Genomic DNA, 17,701 nt, shown 5'->3' with positions numbered 1-17,701 from the left:
GTGTGGAATTCACCAATCTTTGTTCAGTATTCATTTCACTATATAAAACCACACTAATAAGCTTAAGTGGTACTCCATACCTTACAAGCAACCTCAATCTTCATTTGATTGTTTCCAAATAGGGTAGGCACAGGTAAATCACCTACAGATAAAGATCCTGGTTTTTCACAACGATGGAGGAATTTTGTTACTTCCATCTGAAGTTCAACTGTATTGATGTGCCTAATTTAAGGAAAATATGTTTCAGTGCATATTCTAATAAATAAATGCAGATAATTATTAAAATAACATCCAAAGGAGAAATTTCAGATGAAATTCAAAAGAAAAATTAGAAACCCTCATTAAAGTTAGCCATTCAGGTAAGTCTGTATGCTCTCACAGGAAAGTCCTGAATTACATCTTATTACATTATTACTAAATACTTTAATAACATTTGTTGACTGATAAAAATGTTGCCCAACATTTGTTTTGTTAATACCTTGATACATCAGGAGCAGACAATTTCTTGCGAAAAGAGCATGCAAACTTTTTTCTTCCTGAACCCCTAGAAACTTCTTGAAGGTAAACTTTAAGATGGTCCTTGACCTTTAAGAGCCATTTTTGCCTTTCTTTCAGCTCAGTGTAAGACTTTGCCTTGTCTGTGAAAAATCTAATGCAGGTCATAGCAGCACGGACTTGATCCTGGAAAACAGATAGGCTTCTGAACACAAATTAAGCTTTCAAATTATATCATCTGGTCAGTTCAAATAACATTTGAGCTTTATTTAAAAACTGGACTGATTTTGAGTTTGGGGAGTCACTGCTTAACATATTTTACTATACAGTAGAATCTGAAGCTGCTCAGAAAACTCTGTATATTAGATACTTCATGCAATCCCCTGCCTCCATTGCAAATTCTGAAAAAGAGGGACATGATACCCAGAACTCTTCGTAACTCATTCATGCCATTGTTGTTTATCTTTTTGTCTTTTCCAAAAAATCTAAAGGGGAAAAAATCAGGAAGACACACAAAGGGGTGTCATTTGACTTTTATAATTTCAAATTCAAAGTATCCTCAAATATACGGAAATACGCATATATAAACTTACGGCAGAAGTCCACCATTCATAAATATCTTTTCCACACATTAAATATTTCTGAGGCCCTGAGACTAGCCTTTAAATTTTTCTTCTGCAATTTTTCCCAACCTGAGGTAACCTCGTCATCCAGAGTTTTTTTTTTTTTTAACTGGGAATAGCTTTGAAAAATTCTTCCAAATAAACAAAAGTATATATCCTAAAAAAGTAATATAAAATCCCCATTTTCTACAAAACAAGGTTGTTGTGAGGTTGGGTAGGCTGAGATAGAGAGACTGGCTCAAAGACACCTAACTGGCTTTCATGCCCAAGTGTGATCTACTGTAGAATTTAAGATCTCCTAGTTGCTAGTCCAGAACTTAACTACTACAACAAGCTGGCTAAGTACCACATTTTTTGTGTAAAGTTCTCAGTAAATTTTGCAATGTTTATGTTATAGGGAGATTTTTCATCTCTTACCTTCATAAACTGCTGCAGTTCATATAAAATATGATAGTAATTCTTTTTTTGCAAGTGTTTGCAGGCTGCAATGAGATAGACACCCCAGCTCTCTAGTCCTGGATCTATAGTTTCCAGCAAGTTCTCCAACATGTGAAGTTTTCCACTTTTATAACTTGGGATAAAGATGCCTTCAATAAATACATCTGGTGGACTTTCCTTAAACAGTAAAACAAAAAAATTCAAACTATTAAATCAGCTGGTACCATCTATGTCATTACTCTGAGAAGAAAACCTTACATGATCAGAATGTAGTTAGTTACATACTGTTATAAAACAGAACTCTATTTTTCTCACTATCAAAATGTTTTTTTATGTGAAAGTGAGCACAGCCACTGTTGAAACATTCCCAATTCAACGGAACCTTGGATTCTAAACAACCAATTAGTAAGTGTAATCTCAGGATATCTGCCAAGCATCAGGCAAGGGAAGCCTAAGACAGGCAAGCTAAATGGAACATTCTCGTGATACTCTCTGAAGAGTTTCTGAAGAATCTGCAGTTCTAACTGTGAGAAATGAACTTCTCAGGTGATTTGTCTCCGAGCACTATTTCTTTTGTTACTGCTTATAGCCTCAGCCACCCTTTAGACGGAGAGATATTTTTATGAAGTGATGGGTTCTCTCTAAGGTAGAAAGTAAATTGCAGGGTTTATTCCTAGATAATGACAACAAAATAACAAACAAGGTTCTCTATGTTCTATGTTTGAAGGTTTCCAACAACGACTAAGATACTTGTGGAAGAATTGCCTCCCACCACTTGCTAGTATAATGGTATATTGGTAACTACATTTTATTGTCAGTTTTTTTAGATAGACTAGACCAATCAATCAATTAATAGGAACCACAGGAAAGCTAAAACTACTGTATCGAGTTTGCGTACGTGTACTTGCAAGTCTAATTCTTCCAAGTTGCAACTCCTCCTGCTTATAGTTTGGTGACTTAGTGAGGAATCTGCCTAAACTGCATTCAAATGTCATCTCATTGTGCACCTGAAGAAGGCTTTAGCTTCTTTTGCCTAAGCCTTGAGGATGCCATAAAAACAGGTATCTCATTGGGGAAGAAGATTGCCAGAAGATTCAACATCAACAAACTAAATCAACTAGTTTCATCCTTCTAATAGTATTTATTTTATTCTCCAACACACTTTAACAGCTGGATTAGAGAAATAACAACACGTAATAAAATCAGCACTAAGGGAAAGGACAGCTCCTACCATGTAATTTCTTAATTCAAAATACTCATTCAGACAAGCTTTTTAGAGATCATCCAAGAGTTTAAATTTATATGTGTGCATGATACCTGAATTATATCTAAACACCCAGGTTTTGGTTCAAGGAAAAGTGGCATCATCCAAAGAACACCTTTATACCAATGAAGATTCGGTCAAACAAAAGTTTGATTAAAATGCACATTTTTTGTTATTTTTATTTATTTTCAGTTTTCTTGTCATTTAGGTTGGTGTTTTAACAGGGGATACTTTAATTGTTTAATGATAACTGTAATTGAAATTTTCAAGAGGTAATTTGATTAAGTTCAATAAATGAATAAATGAACGAACAAACAGTTGATGGACTTGCCGTCCTCTCTCCCATTCCCATGGACTATTCTCCAAGAAAAATTGCAAGGGTTAACAAAAACAATTTTATAACCAACAGAATACATGAAGTTATGCAACATGTTTTGGTCAACTTACAGGCATGGATTTTATTTTCTAAGTCCTTAATCAGATTCCAGTATAATACCGTCTCACCTTATTTAACAAATGCAGCAGAGCTTCCCGCATACAGTCATGCCTCATATAAAAACTAATGATTGCTAGATTGGTGCCATAATTGTGTAAATAGAAAAGGCATTCTTGATAATAGCTGTTGTGCTGCATCTTCCCCTCTGGTGTCATCTCTAGTGTCAGGCTTCGTGTCCTCAGTGTTGCTTCCAGTTCTTTCAGAGTGGCAAAATAGTCATCATCCTGCTATTAAGGGAGAGAATCAGAAGTCGCAGGCTGAATTCAGAATGTTTATCGACCAAACACTCAAAAACATTTTTCTCCTTGTGGAAATGAGCCAAGTACCCCACAACTGCTATTTAAAAAAAATGGAAATCTGAAACTGTTTGTGAAGCAGAGCAGAAACTTTATGAGGACAAAAGGGGAGGAAGTAATTTCCTCCTTCTCAAATCTTCCTGAATGGGAAATTTCTAGTTACTCTTCTCTTAGGTAGGAAATCTGTCATATTTTGACAAAATGGCAGGTTTTAGTAATGAACCATATCTTGTTTTTTATATTTAAGTACACATTTTTACTGCAATTAACAACTGATCAATCTGCTATACTAAACAAACATCCCAAAACAATTTATTAATTTTTTTATCACAACTTTCTTCAAATTGTGATCATTTTTTTATCACAACTTTCTTCAAATCTTTAGAGCGCTCCATGGCTTAGGACCTGGTTATTTACGGGACCGCCTGCTACCACCAATAGCCTCCCACCGGCCGGTATGCTCTCATAGAGACGGGCTCCTCCGGGTGCCATCGGCCAAACAATGTCGACTGGCGGGCCCCAGGGGGAGAGCCTTCTCTGTGGGGGCACCTACTATCTGGAATGAGCTCCCCCCGAAGATACGGAGGATCCCGGATCTGCGCACCTTCCGTCGCGCTCTCAAGACTTTTTTATTCCATCAAGCCGGCCTGGCCTAAATCTTTCCCCTTTAAAATGTAAATTTTAATTTGTTTTTAAAATTATTGGGTGTTTTAAATTTGTCTCGGCCAAATTGTTTAATTCGGTTTTATTCTGTTTTTTTTTTTAAATTTTATATTCATGTGTTTTATTCTGTGGCTGTTCACCGCCCTGAGTCCTTCGGGAGTAGGGCGGTATATAAATCCAATAAATGAAATGAAAATGAAGTGAAATGAAATAGTTCATAAAAACACACACAAACACAGAATTATTGTCTTGCCTTTTATCCTAACAACCCAATGAAGACTAGGTTATTCAATGCTGCCCCTAACCCTTCAGCAAGAGTATAGCCTTACCACTGAAAGAATGGGTTTCACTGTGGTTTCTAGATACTGAACGACTTCCTGGACCAGACGGGAACCCACACTGAGCTGATTCAAGTCAAGAGGTGATTTTAAGCATCGACTGAACTTCTCTCTGGCAGCAGTCAGGTTTCCAGCTTTAAGGCAAGCCATGCCCCATGCATGCCATGCTCCACCGGGGTCCAGACCAGTCTTGGTAGAAACCTAAAAATCAGGTTACCACAAAGAATTAAGTTTTTTTTAAAAAAATCATCGTTTTAAGTTATTTTAAAAATATAAACCAAGACAACAGAAACAGCATTTTATAAGTACTCTCCATATGTATCAGAGGTTTATACCACTATGGATAGAACAAAAGCCTACTAACCATCATTAGAGATACTGTTTGCCTAATAAAGGTTAGAAATATACACTTTTCTCTAAAAAGAAGAAAATCACACTGAGAATTTGTGTTCAGAATGTAAGATTTTCTTCTTATCAAAGAAGCATTTGTTTTACTGAAACTCAGATGGCAGAATATCTTTTCCAATACTTCAAAAAAAAAAATGAGTAACTTTTTAAATAGCATTAGAGGTAAGTCACAGTTTATAGAGGAAAAAACTGTGGTTTAGAGGCTGAGGACACAGTAAAATCCCAAATTCAACTTTTAGCATGTTAAGGTAGAGGTAAGAGAGGATTCTGCAACAAGCTCCAAATATTTCTGATAATTAGTAAAGAAAATACAAATTAGATGACCCACTAGTAGAGTAAGAAATACAATTAATCATGATTATCTACATCTAATAGTGGAAATCATTGCATAGCTTTCTTTGGTCAGAATTAAAAGGACACCAGATTGGGAAAGGCTAGTTTAAAAAGTTAACTACTACTAGGATGGCAAAGTTTTCAGCTACTCAATTAACTAAGTATAAATAATTATAAAGGAAGCTGATTAATAAATTATAACTAAATAGGAATAGCATGGTATCAGAAATTCAATCTTAGGTAGCCTTTTCAAATATTGAGGGGGTATCGGATAATTTATAGTTTAATATATATAGTTCACTCTTAGCAGCAAAAGTGGTATCTAGTACATTTTACATTTTATAATGGGACAGTAAATGTCTTAAAGAACTTACAGATCCAACCATTCAAAATAATATTTGACCAGTTAATTATATTTGATTAATTTGTAGTAATAATTAGTTTTTCTTAATCTAGAATCAAAACCAAAAAAGATTTCCAAGGTTGAAAACTTAACTCAAAATCCTTGATAGGAAAGAGAATGAAGATAAAATTCTTTTCCATAGAGATGCCTTCCCACTAAAGATAGAAGTGTGTTAAGGAAGCCACAGGCTATACTTCACAATTACATCATTCCTATAGTGTTACCTCTACGGACAGTTGATAGTATTCCGCTTGCAAAAGTTGATTTCTTAGCCTACTAACTGCCGCAGGCTCTAATATCTGATCCAGAGATGGAACATGACGATAAGCAGCAGCTACTAAAATATTCAACACATCCACCTTGCTGAGGTAACTGATGTGGGAAGAAAAAAGCGAAACAAATTGATTTGCATTTGATTCATTTTACTCAGTTTGGTTCTTGAAAGCTTCAATTGTATTTTAATTTCAAGAGGAAACTTGCAACTCAGAGGAGGCAAGGGATCATACTACTTTTTTTTCTTTTCAGGCTGTCTCCTGAAAACAGCTCACAGAATAGCACACAATTAGGGCCTCATGTCTTGATTTTATTCTTGTGAGAAGAAACCCCAGCTGCAACATTTTCTTTCATATTGCTAATAAGGCATTAAGATTTCTTGAGGCATTAAATTTCTTCTTAAGATTAAATATAACAGGGTCCATTTTACTAGCTGCAAAGATGGTTCAGCTCTGTATCTGTTCAACATAAATATGTGCTAAAATCAAAAGCCCGTGATAGTTAATAGCAACTAAATTGGCTGACAGTGAGCAAATCAGTGTATTGTTTCCTTCTCTGTTCAAAAGTTTGCATAAATATATTCTGTCATGTGGCAAGGCAGATTTGGACATTTTTAAAGTATGTAAGTGATAAACTCTGCACATAACCCCTGAAATATAATAAACAGCATAAAACATACAAGGGCATTATTTGTGAGCCTGCTTGTAATTTATCTTGCAAAAATTTACAAGAAGATTAATTAGAAACAAATCATTACAATGGAAAGGTTTTTCAGGAGGCCTACAGACATCTTACCTGTCACAAAGAGCTAACTCCTGGCTCCTCCCAGCTTTTACAAACATCATTTTGGCACTGAAAAGCAATTGCTTCATTATGTCTATGAGGAGACCAGCATCCACTTCGGGGTTTGCCAGGTTTCGAGACAATTTGCAGCAATAGTCTATCAACTGCTGACCACAGGCAATGCTATCAGAATGTAGTTTGAAGATGGCAATACACAAGGATGCACTAGGAGCCTGAATATTAGAAAGGGAAAGAAATAAAGAAAAAAAAAGAATGAAAGTGTGACTGTCTCTGCTGGTGGATGAGGCTAAAAGAGCTCCATATAGGTTAGGTGGAACAAGTCATGAGATAAAGCACAGTTACAGAATATTCTCTATTTTAAAAGGCAAGGAAGTAATGATTCTCCACTCAGGTTTCAGAGATATGGTCTCTTTGTCTATCATCCATCCATCCATCCATCCATCCATCCATCCATCCATCCATCCATCCATGCATCCATCCATTTTACTCTCACTTCAGTTCAGAGGGACCTTAAGACAGTTTATAAAAATTAAAACATAACAAACCAATAATCAACAATATCCAACTATTTTGCAGTGCAAATAATCTAGAGATCTGGCAAATCCATTGTCCACTCCTTGAAAGTTACAGTTTCATAATTTTCTAAAATCTCAGTAATGTCCCTTGGTCTTTTCGGCCTGTCCTAAGAAACTACAGGGAAGACAATTTAGGAGAACTTACTTACCTGTTCATAAAAGAATTCACTGCGCACCATTTTATTGTCTTCTTCCACCAAAGAAAGCTGCCATTCAAATTCTGCTGGTTTTGGTATTTGTACCACTGCAGAGTAATCTGAGCATTCATTATCAGAAGATACAACTGCTATGAGCAACAACAAAAAAACACACTTTAAGATGAGCTCAGGTTAAGAAACCACATTCCACAAATCGCTCAGCGATCTGGGCGAAGAATACACCTTGATAGCAAAGTAACTAGGCATACGGTCTTTCTTTCCTTAAACATTAAACTTTTATATTTTTTCACCCATTGCAATGGGCATTTTTTTCTTATTGCATATTTCCAAAAACTCCCCCAATCACCCTACATACTCTGCCTTTAAAACAATCTGACTTTGACATAAGCATTGTGTTTCTCATGTTAGTCCAGGAATAAAACACTAAGAGGGACATCACGATGGCTAAATTCCTAGCAGTTTTTTTTTTTTACTTCATTCCTGACTTCACTGATTAGTAACAAAAATGCTATCCACTGCTATTTTTCTTGAGTTTATTCTGATGATATTTTATTGCGCTGTTTTGTTTCTGGCAGCCTTGAACCTTTTGCAAAATTATAGCATTTATTTGGTTAGTGGTCTCTTTATAAAAAGTATTTTTAGACTAAGGGAATTTTAACCAAATGTAAAGAATCATGGCTCTGCTTTCTGAACTTGAAATATTTTTAGGAGGCTAGTTTAATTAATATTTTCATCCATTTTTTTAGCCCTGTAGCAATAAAGACAGAAGGTTTACAATTTTACTATAATTGAGTTGTTGATTGCTTGTTAAGATGCAACAAGGTTTTTCTTGCATCTTTTTTTTTTTGTTACGTATAGGCAAGTACCAGAGAGAGATGTAGAATTATGAACATGGCCTATTACATGTTCTCACCTTCTTGATTCTGATCCTCTTCATTGGAACTATTAAAAAGAAAAGAAATATGCTTCACATCAATTCTAATAAGTTTGAAAAATTTATAAAATTTGAATACTGCAGTCAGTAGCTAATGAAATTAAACCACATGTTTTTTCTTACAAACTGGTTCCTTCACTAAAGAAAAGTCCTGGCAATGAAGATTACATAAAGCCCATGAACACAGAAGCTCTCCTGAAAGCATCATAGCATGAAGATTATCCTCTAGCTGTATGCAGAACCACTAGAGCAGGGGTCCCCAACCTCTGGACCCTGGCCCATTACCGAGCCATGGTCTGTTCAGAACTGGGCTACGGAAGTGGTGGGAGAGCATGCATGTGTACTTACCATGCAAAACTACATTTATGCACATTTGGAGCTTCCATTTTGTGAAGCTCCACTTGCGCAAATGGAGTTGCGGGCGCTTGTGCACGCACCTGTCACTCACATGGAACCATCTTCCACTCCCATTGGTCCACCAAGGTTGGGGACCGATGCACTAGAGCAGGGGTGGGCAAATGTGGTTCTTTTACAACCTGTGGACTTCAACTCCCAGAATTCCTGAGACAGCCAAGCTGGCTCAGGAATTCTGGGAGTTGAAGTCCACAGGTTGTAAAAGAGCCACATTTGCCCACCCCTGCACTAGAGAAACCAAATATATGTACCTCTTTTAATTGTTTACATTGTTCTACTAATAATTTCTTCTTAAGTAGAAGGGGAAATATCTGCACATTTATTCCTAGTAATCAACTAATTAATTTCATACTATAATTCAGTTTGCTTTAAGCTGAAGAATGACTGTAAAGATGTTTCAGGGCAGATATGTACTTCCACTGGTGTTGTTATTTTACATAGGAGGGGGAGAATACTACTATTATAATATTTTCAGCATTGTCTTATTTATTATATTTATAATATTTATTCAGCCTCTAACATGTACATTCTTCTTTGCTAAGCTCTTAAACAATGAACTATTTTATTCATGAACTATCAAAACCAACATTCGCAAACCAAACCAACCCCCCCCCCCAAAAAAAAGGAAAAATGTGCATTTCCTGCAAAAAATGTAGCCATTAAAAATCTAACAAAGGAAGCTAATTTTTATAGACAACAATAATATATACATCTAATACAGTTTCCCCCTCCCCCAAACCTGGTGCCTTATAAACTAAAGTCTGCAAAATCCCTTGTTACTATAGTCATCAGGGACTATGGAATCTGCAATAAAACCGGTCCTCACACTGAGAACTATTATTTCAAAGAACAGAAAGTTGTGAAAAAAATCTTTACACACATTTCTGAGTCATGGAATGTAGTTGTTGCATATTCCTTGTTGAAATAACTGTAGCACTGATCACACACACGAGCGGGGTTTTCCTTACAAGCTTCCACAACCATGTTCTTGGTAGAACAGGATCTGCAAACCAGCCGCCCACAACGTCTGCAGTGATGCCTTCTATTAAACTGAGACATAAGAGAAGACATTTGAATGAGCAACGGCATTCCTGCAGTTACTGCTTAATCCACACATGAAATCTAATCTTGGGATCTTTTGTAAGCAGTGACCAATTTGACTGAAAAGTGCTAAATAAAGTTCTCCAAAAACATTAGATAAATACTCATCCAAGAGCTTTTGTTATACAATCAGGCCCAGTTCTGGAATTCAATTACCATTGTAAAGCGTTCTGTTTTGCAAACCATGCATGTGACTTCTGTGTCATCTGGAATCCACTGCTGTTTGGGTGGGGGCTTCTCTGGTGGCACAAAGTCCTGAGCAGAGGGAGCTTGTTGGAGGCTTTTCTCTCTTGGATTGGAAGCATGGGTTGTATCTAAAAGATACAGAAGAGGCAAACCAAAGCCAATGAACAATTGAATTGCTGCTATCATAAAGACCAGATAATGCACTGGATGTTCTATTGCAGAAGACATCATCTTTAAAAAATCTGTCTCCCATTACCAACAGAAAGAGGTTCAGCTCTTCTGTTATAGAAAATTGTCTTGCAGACAATATATACGAATATATGCTCCATCAGCATAGCATTCACATTTATTTGAACGGAAGAGTAGGTTTTCATCCAAATCAAGAATGTCTAAATATCACAGGAAGAATGAGAATAGAAGCAAACTATTTTTTCCTCCCTAAACATTCCTTTTTGGAGAGTTTGACATTAAGGGGCAATTTGCTTTGATTCATCTAGTTTGTAAGAAAAGAAAATATATGTTCACATATGCACAGAAAACTCAACCTGCCATATTGGAAAATGTTTCTTTTTGTCTTCAGCAAAACATGGGAAACTGCAATATTAATTTGTCATCAAGGTTTTTGCTTGGAAACAACCCAACTGATACTTGGGGAATTTTTATGAATTTAGATGAAAAGTACAGAAAAACAAATACCTTTAAGTGCAGCTATATTTGTTATTTACTGCATGGGAAATTAAGAAAGTTACAGAGAGTTAAAAATTATTCCACATGAGTTACAAGCTACTTAGATTACCTCATGAAAAGAAAATGGACTTGTTGCCATTTGAATAGCAAAACTGAACAATTGCCTAAAAACTGAACATCACCACTTCTATCCCCAGATGGACGCCACAAAATCCTTCACAGGAAAATTGATAAGAAATAACATTAACAGTTTTTTTAATTATTATATTGCTGCTGCTTTATTGAATTTAAATACTGGCTGACTCCGGATCAATTCTGGGGGGATCACAACATAGAAAGCTAAAATAACCATGCAATAAAATACAGAGAATAGAAAACAAGCTAGTGAACTCAACCAACATCGAAAACAAATACAAACATATCCATCAAGTGGCTCCAAATACCTTAACCCAAGGCCTGAGAGAACAGCCAGGTCCTTAAGGCCTTGTGATAGCAGCACCATTTTGTATAAATTGCTATATTTTTTCCTCCAGAGTCATAAAAGCAATTAGAAAAAGAAAAGAGAAAGAAAAGAGTTTGGGTGTTAAATCTTTCTCTCACCAGGAGAACTAGCAGGAAAATGCTCTGTTGACTCTGACTTAGATAAGGTGTCAGATTCAGATCCGGGACACAAACTCTCTTGAATCAGAATCAGAGAATCTAAGACAAAAAGAAAATGAAACTGAGCAATTTATATTTATCTGTAAAGATTAGATAAACTGAGTCAAAAAACAATTGTTCAAACTTGTTCAAAAGCTCATGGGACAGAAATGACAAAAGATTTTGTACAGATCGTAGATCAATAACTTTTATTGTCACTTTTTTCTGTGAACACATTGGCACACATTAAAAAATGAAATTCTGATGCCTGCTCTCAAAAGAAAATAAATATATAACTATACACATACATGTACACATATATACATATGCTACACAGATACACACACACACACAATTCATCAAATCTATGGTTCAGATCTGTCTCCAAGTAGCAACCGAAAGATTGATATTAGGGATTTGTATGTACTTTTTATGTATTGTATTTCCTAAACATTCTTTAGTTTTAACTTACTTCTTTTATTTTATAAATGCAGGCTTTGCTATATAAGAAGCAGTAGCAACAGTGACTTCTGTTGTAATAAAGTTAGCTTTTCAAAGAACATGAGATAGAAAAAGTATTAGTTTCCATATCAGGTCCCAGCACCTATTACAACTTTCTCAGTTTTCCAACTCCCATAATTCATGTGCTACTCAATTACTGTTGCAATGAAGCCCATACAATTCTGCAAGGTTTTAAGATTGAGTAAAGTGGCTCTAAACTATGACAGTTAAGGAGCTCGTAGACCAATTGTTTTCCCACACTAGTCACATTTTGAGGATTTTTATCTTTCGGATTAAAAAAGGCCCTCCCGAATCTAAGTGAAGAAAAAAGTCTGACTCATTTAACTTTCTGCAATACAAAGCAGAAAACAGCAATACTAATGAAACAGGAAACATAGAAAAAATGAACCATGAGTATGGGAGAAACACAAATGTGGTACTCTCTGTTTATCCTCTATATACATTAACAGTTCGGAAAATATTTTATGATAGACTGAAAAGCTGTCTGTGGTTTTTTGGTGGAGCCATAAAAAACTTGGTTTTTCACCATCACCAATGGGAGATTTTCAAAACATAGTCACCTGATCTCTTCTCTCTTAGAGAAAATGGAAAGTCAAGAGCTTTCCCAGCATAGTTAGAGAGCAATGTATCAATGTCTCCTGTGCTAAAGCCTATCTTCTGACCAACCAAGAGCTGGTGCAACATCTGCACAGCCACAGCTGCCCAATCCACTTTCATGTTCATCAATAACTGTTCCAGCATGAGCAGCGGCTTGCAGGAGAGGTGGGAATAGTTAGATCGAGAAGGCTCTGGAAGAGTCAGCAGTACCTTGAAAAAGGAGAGAAAGGAATACAGTATCTTGACCTACCGAGAAAAGAACTTGCAACTCAAGAGTAGAAAACAACAGTCTTGCAGCCAGTTCTTGAAATCGTCTCTGCTACTTACCTTGGATCCCACGTAAAGAGCTTGAATTTCATTCTGGCGCATAACTGTCAGGTGCTGGTTGAAGTATGTTGTGAGATAATCCGCAAGGAAATGAGAAGCTGCTAAACTAGGATATCTATCAAGACACCGTTCACTTATGACAAACTGAATGTCTGGATCATCTATCCTTTGCAAGAGCTGCAAAAAAATTTTACATACGTATACACTTTATATAGATTTTAATGGATCATATCAACACAATATATTGTGCTGCCTAGGCAGATCTACCTTCTCCCTTTCTAAGGCAAACGCTTTTCAAAGTCTTATAGTTTAGACAATAATTTCTGCTTTAATCAGTTTCCTCCACCATGTCAGAACTACTTGAAGCAAATTCTTTCACCTTCCTAAATACATATTCTGTTAAGTTATGCTGCAAACTCAAAATACTTAATACACATTCAAATAGCTTCTTTGTAAAATAACAATGTATATACAAAGGAAGTCTAGCAAAATTGACACTCACTCTCTCTCTCTCTCTCTCTCTCACACACACACACACACACACATGTACACATACACACATGCATGTACACGCACGTACATACACACAGGTCATGGACTAAAATATATCTGCATCTATTATTATTTAACTGAGACCACAATTCTTTCTAAGGACACGTGCCAAAATAAGCATATTAAAACTAAGGATAGTTATTGTCAATAACTGTTGTGACTAGTCATCTAGCGTATTTCATAGTGTCATATGGAAATGTCATAGCCCAAACTCTTGCATTTCTCTCTGTCTATTGCACTACAAGTTCATAATCACTGTCACAAACTTTTATCTCCGAGATGCATTGCTCTGAAAATTAGCTCAATATTTTGCTTTCCTAATGAAATGTTTACAAATCGCGCAATGTCTCAGGGCAGCACCGCAGCATCTTCATCCTACTCCATATCCAAACATTTTGGCCTTTGAAGAAATAACAAAGTAGCACCCAATCTTAGAAGCACGTGTTCCTTTTTGGCACAAGAGAAAGAATCCTGGAATACCTGAGAGACCAGTTACCTGGAGAGCCTTTTCCATATCTCCCATTTCCAACAAATGAAGGAGGTGTTCCTGGTGAAGGCTGATCAAATGATCCCTTGGGATAGAATATAAGCGGCCCCATTCTTCACATAGTTCATAATCCTGCAATATAAATAAAGAGCACTTAGAGACTGTAAATTGAAAAGTTTAAAAACAAAAGTGTTTGGCAAGGCTATTCATTTATACTACAGATGGCCTTCCCCAGGCTTCTGCCCTTCAGTTGTATCTGATGGGACTTCCTGTTCCAAGACAGCATGCAGACCAACCCAACTGGATATAGAACGATGTTATTTCTCTACTTGTTAAGCAAAAATCATGGTAAAGGTCAGTCTCTCTACTCCTTGGCAACTGCTTGGTTAAGTCCCTGCAGTTTCCTTGCCAGGTTTTCTTGAAATTGGTTTTCCATTATTTTCTTCTCAAGGCTAAAACAGAATGACTGGCCTAAAATCACCCAGATAGCTTTGTGCCCAAGGCAGGGCTAGAATTCATGGTCTCCCAGTTTCTAGTTTAATGCATTTAATCACTACACCAAACTACTTCCTTAGTTCTTTTCTACTACAGAATTCTTATATGGATTAAAGAAAAAGCTCTGTCTCTTGCCTTTTTAGAAATGGCTGCCCACAGTAAAGGAAAGGATGCTGAACCAAATGGAATTATTATTCCTGGACAGAAAATACACGGGGACCAACCTCAAAGAGAAAAATATGGAACACTGCTGCAAATGTCCTACCTTTGCTTCTAAAACCATTGCTACAATGGCCTGCGGATCTTCTGTGCACGTCCTCTTTAGATCCTGCCAGTCATGCCAGATGCGGACAGCCTGTAGTCTAAGAATCTGAGAAAATAAAATCAAACAAAACTGAACAGGCACCGTTATAAAAATGATTCTGCAAGGCTGGCCAGTACCTGCATTTCTTTATTAGTTAAGTTAGTCTCTTCTTACAGCTTCTTCCAAGCACTGCTACCTCCAGAGCTGTCAGGCTCATGAGATAAGGAGCCTCGGGTCTCTTCCTTTCAAAGCAAATAACCTTTCCACTCTTTCAATGCAATTAACCCTTCACTCTCCCTAATCAGGTAACCAGCTTCCTCTTCCCATCGGTAGATTTATCACATGCAGTTTGGGAAACAGAGTGTTCTGACCTAGGTCTGACTAACACACAAGTAGTCTCAAAAACCTCTTTTATTGCAACAGCTGTGAATTCTGTTCATTCACAGAAGAGTCCCAATTAGATATAAAGAGTCCTTCGGGAGAAGTCCTTTGGGAGAATCACCCACCTTTATCTCTCTTGACACGCTGCCAAAGACCTAATTGGCAAAGCCACAGGAGTCCAGAATCAAACAGAGTTTCAGGCTTTAAGCTGAACCAAATGAACAAATGTTGCTTCCTGCAAAGGCTCACGTGCCTTTGCTCCTCTTTTAAGTCTTATGGGAGGGGCCAATCATCTCTCAGCCCTACTTCCGAGTCGTCCCTTTTGTTTTAGCTGTTCTTGCCTTTTGGCAGTTCTGCGCATGGGCGCACTGGGAACAGGCTCCCCCTGTTCTTCTGCCTCGCTGAGGTCCGACTCTGGAGGCTCCGGAGGCAGCATGTACCTCCTAGATGGCCCTTTCTCTGCCTCCGATGTAGAGCCCTCATCCGAGCCTTCTCCAGACTCCAGGACTCGCCCATTGTCCTCTCCAGCCTCCTCACTGTCCGACTCTGCTGCCAGCTCCGCAGGCTGCTGGCGGACCACAACACAGAGAGTACCTCTCATTCCCACCCACATGCTGTTACTCATATGAATTCACAGATTTCAGCCTCATGATCAATTGCCTTGGCACTTCATTCTCACTCCAGATGCAGCCCCCCCCTCCCGGTAATACTATTAACCTAGATGCTAAAGAACCCAGAGATACAGACATTATGATGAAGTGCCTCTCTTGCCACTGTCTGTCATGGCTAATCCAAAGGAGAGTTCCCTTGTGTGAGTATGCTGCTTCTGCTACTTAATAAAGTTGTATATATTGCTGTAATTCTGGTATCTTTTGTCCATTTTATCTACATAATCTTTCTTGGTGGGTGGTTATTGCCTTTCCACAAACAGGCACTTAGGCTCAAATTTTTATTTTTTTCAAGAGGTCAGTCGAACAGCTGCTCCAGGGATAATTCTAAATTAGAAGTGAGCAACTTTGTGTAAGCAGAAATACGGTAGTTATTACTAGGGGTTTTTTTAGTCGCACTATTGGTCTTTACTACATTTTCCATCCATAATTACGAATATAAACTAAAGCTCACTATAAGAAAAAAAGGAGACAAGAAAATGAAGAGAGAACAGTGGAACTGTCCCCTATCCCCTACACTGAAACCCCCCCCTCCTTATATGAATTTTAATATTACTTTTCAAGCTAAAAAAAAATTAGCTGAATAGGTTATAAATCTTTTTTAGAAAACTGTTTTAAACTTTCACATACTTTCTCCTCACCCTCTCACAATAGAAAAATCAATTTATAGAATACCAGGATTGTACTACATAATATACACTTTTATTTGCAGAAACCCAGTGATTCTATCAAGTAATAACTAAGTAATTTCCACTATCCTTAAAGCTAATATGGGAAAACAAAGGAATTGCATTTTAGGGTACCTCAGTGTTCAAGAAAATAACTTATTGAAGGATGCATTAGGAGCAGTACATACACAACATTAGAAATTGGCATTCTGGCCAATAATACATTTAAGTATTGAAGTAATAACTTCCAATCACAGACTTATTCCAGTCAGTCACTCTCACACAACCTAGCCAACCTCACAGGATTGCTATTGTGGGGAAAATTGGAGGAGACTGTTAGTGGTGTCATGTTATGGTGTTACAACATCACTTTGAGCTCTTAAGAGAAAAGAGGCAGCCATGCATAAATATTCCAACATAGACCTTGTGGAGAGAGCTTGGCTAATATGTTTTCCCTTCAATAGGAAGCAAGCAAATTGTACAGAAAGTAGTAGTAACTGGATCAACTAAGTTGATCCAGCCACCATAATCTCTCCTTGGTCAAACCCAGTTCACTTAAGATAACAATGTTTATTCAGTATACTGGTGTAAGGAATTTCCTTGAAGAACTGTGTATGTTTATGCTTGGCTATTCTTTATTAATTACATAAAAATTAGTTAATGAATATGTACTCTGGAACATACATATTCTTTTTTTTTCTTTTCTGCTGAAGTGCTCAATAACCATTGTCCTTTTTATGAAATCAAGGAACATTTTATTAATTATCTTCAGCTTGTTGGTAATTTTACTTGAGATATTTACTGAACAACCTCTTCTCCACAGGCTCTAGATAGTTTACACCAGAGGTGGATTTCAGCAGGTTCTGACCAGTTCCTGAGAACCGGTAGCGGAAATTTTAAGTAGTTTGGAGAACTGGTAGAGGAAATTTTGAATAGTTCGGGGAACAGGAAAATACCACCTCTGGCTGGCCCCCGAGTGGGGTGGGAATGGAGATTCTGCAATATCCTTCCCCCAGGAGTGGGGAGGGAATGGGGATTTTGCAGTATCCTTCCCCTGGAGTGGGGTGGGAATGGAGATTTTACAGTATCCTTCCCCTGCCACATCCACCAAGACATGCCACACCTACCAAGACACACCCACAAAACCAGTAGTAAAAAAATTTGAAACCCAC

The 17,701-nt window shown here is 37.2% G+C and overlaps 1 protein-coding gene across 1 annotated transcript in view; it reads right to left on the bottom strand.

Annotated features, from left to right (window-relative positions):
• ZFYVE26 (zinc finger FYVE-type containing 26) overlaps positions 1-17,701 on the bottom strand; it is a 48,819-nt gene that overhangs the window by 4,960 nt on the left and 26,158 nt on the right. Inside the window, exons 22-37 of the mRNA XM_070937885.1 lie at positions 14,774-14,878; positions 14,023-14,145; positions 12,975-13,151; positions 12,611-12,857; positions 11,490-11,588; positions 10,173-10,330; positions 9,796-9,965; positions 8,481-8,509; positions 7,559-7,695; positions 6,826-7,046; positions 5,982-6,129; positions 4,605-4,814; positions 3,325-3,543; positions 1,536-1,733; positions 479-681; positions 81-222 (exon numbers count right to left, since the gene is read on the bottom strand). Coding sequence (XP_070793986.1) covers positions 81-222; positions 479-681; positions 1,536-1,733; positions 3,325-3,543; positions 4,605-4,814; positions 5,982-6,129; positions 6,826-7,046; positions 7,559-7,695; positions 8,481-8,509; positions 9,796-9,965; positions 10,173-10,330; positions 11,490-11,588; positions 12,611-12,857; positions 12,975-13,151; positions 14,023-14,145; positions 14,774-14,878 — 2,586 coding nt within the window. The remainder of the gene's footprint in view (positions 1-80; positions 223-478; positions 682-1,535; positions 1,734-3,324; positions 3,544-4,604; positions 4,815-5,981; positions 6,130-6,825; positions 7,047-7,558; positions 7,696-8,480; positions 8,510-9,795; positions 9,966-10,172; positions 10,331-11,489; positions 11,589-12,610; positions 12,858-12,974; positions 13,152-14,022; positions 14,146-14,773; positions 14,879-17,701) is intronic.

The sequence above is a fragment of the Pituophis catenifer genome, unplaced genomic scaffold (assembly GCF_029215685.1).
Source record: "Pituophis catenifer annectens isolate HBS135680 unplaced genomic scaffold, rPitCat1.0.hap2 SCAF_1, whole genome shotgun sequence".
In the NCBI taxonomy this organism is placed as follows: Eukaryota; Metazoa; Chordata; class Lepidosauria; order Squamata; family Colubridae; genus Pituophis; species Pituophis catenifer.
This window is presented reverse-complemented; position numbering and strand designations above follow the sequence as displayed.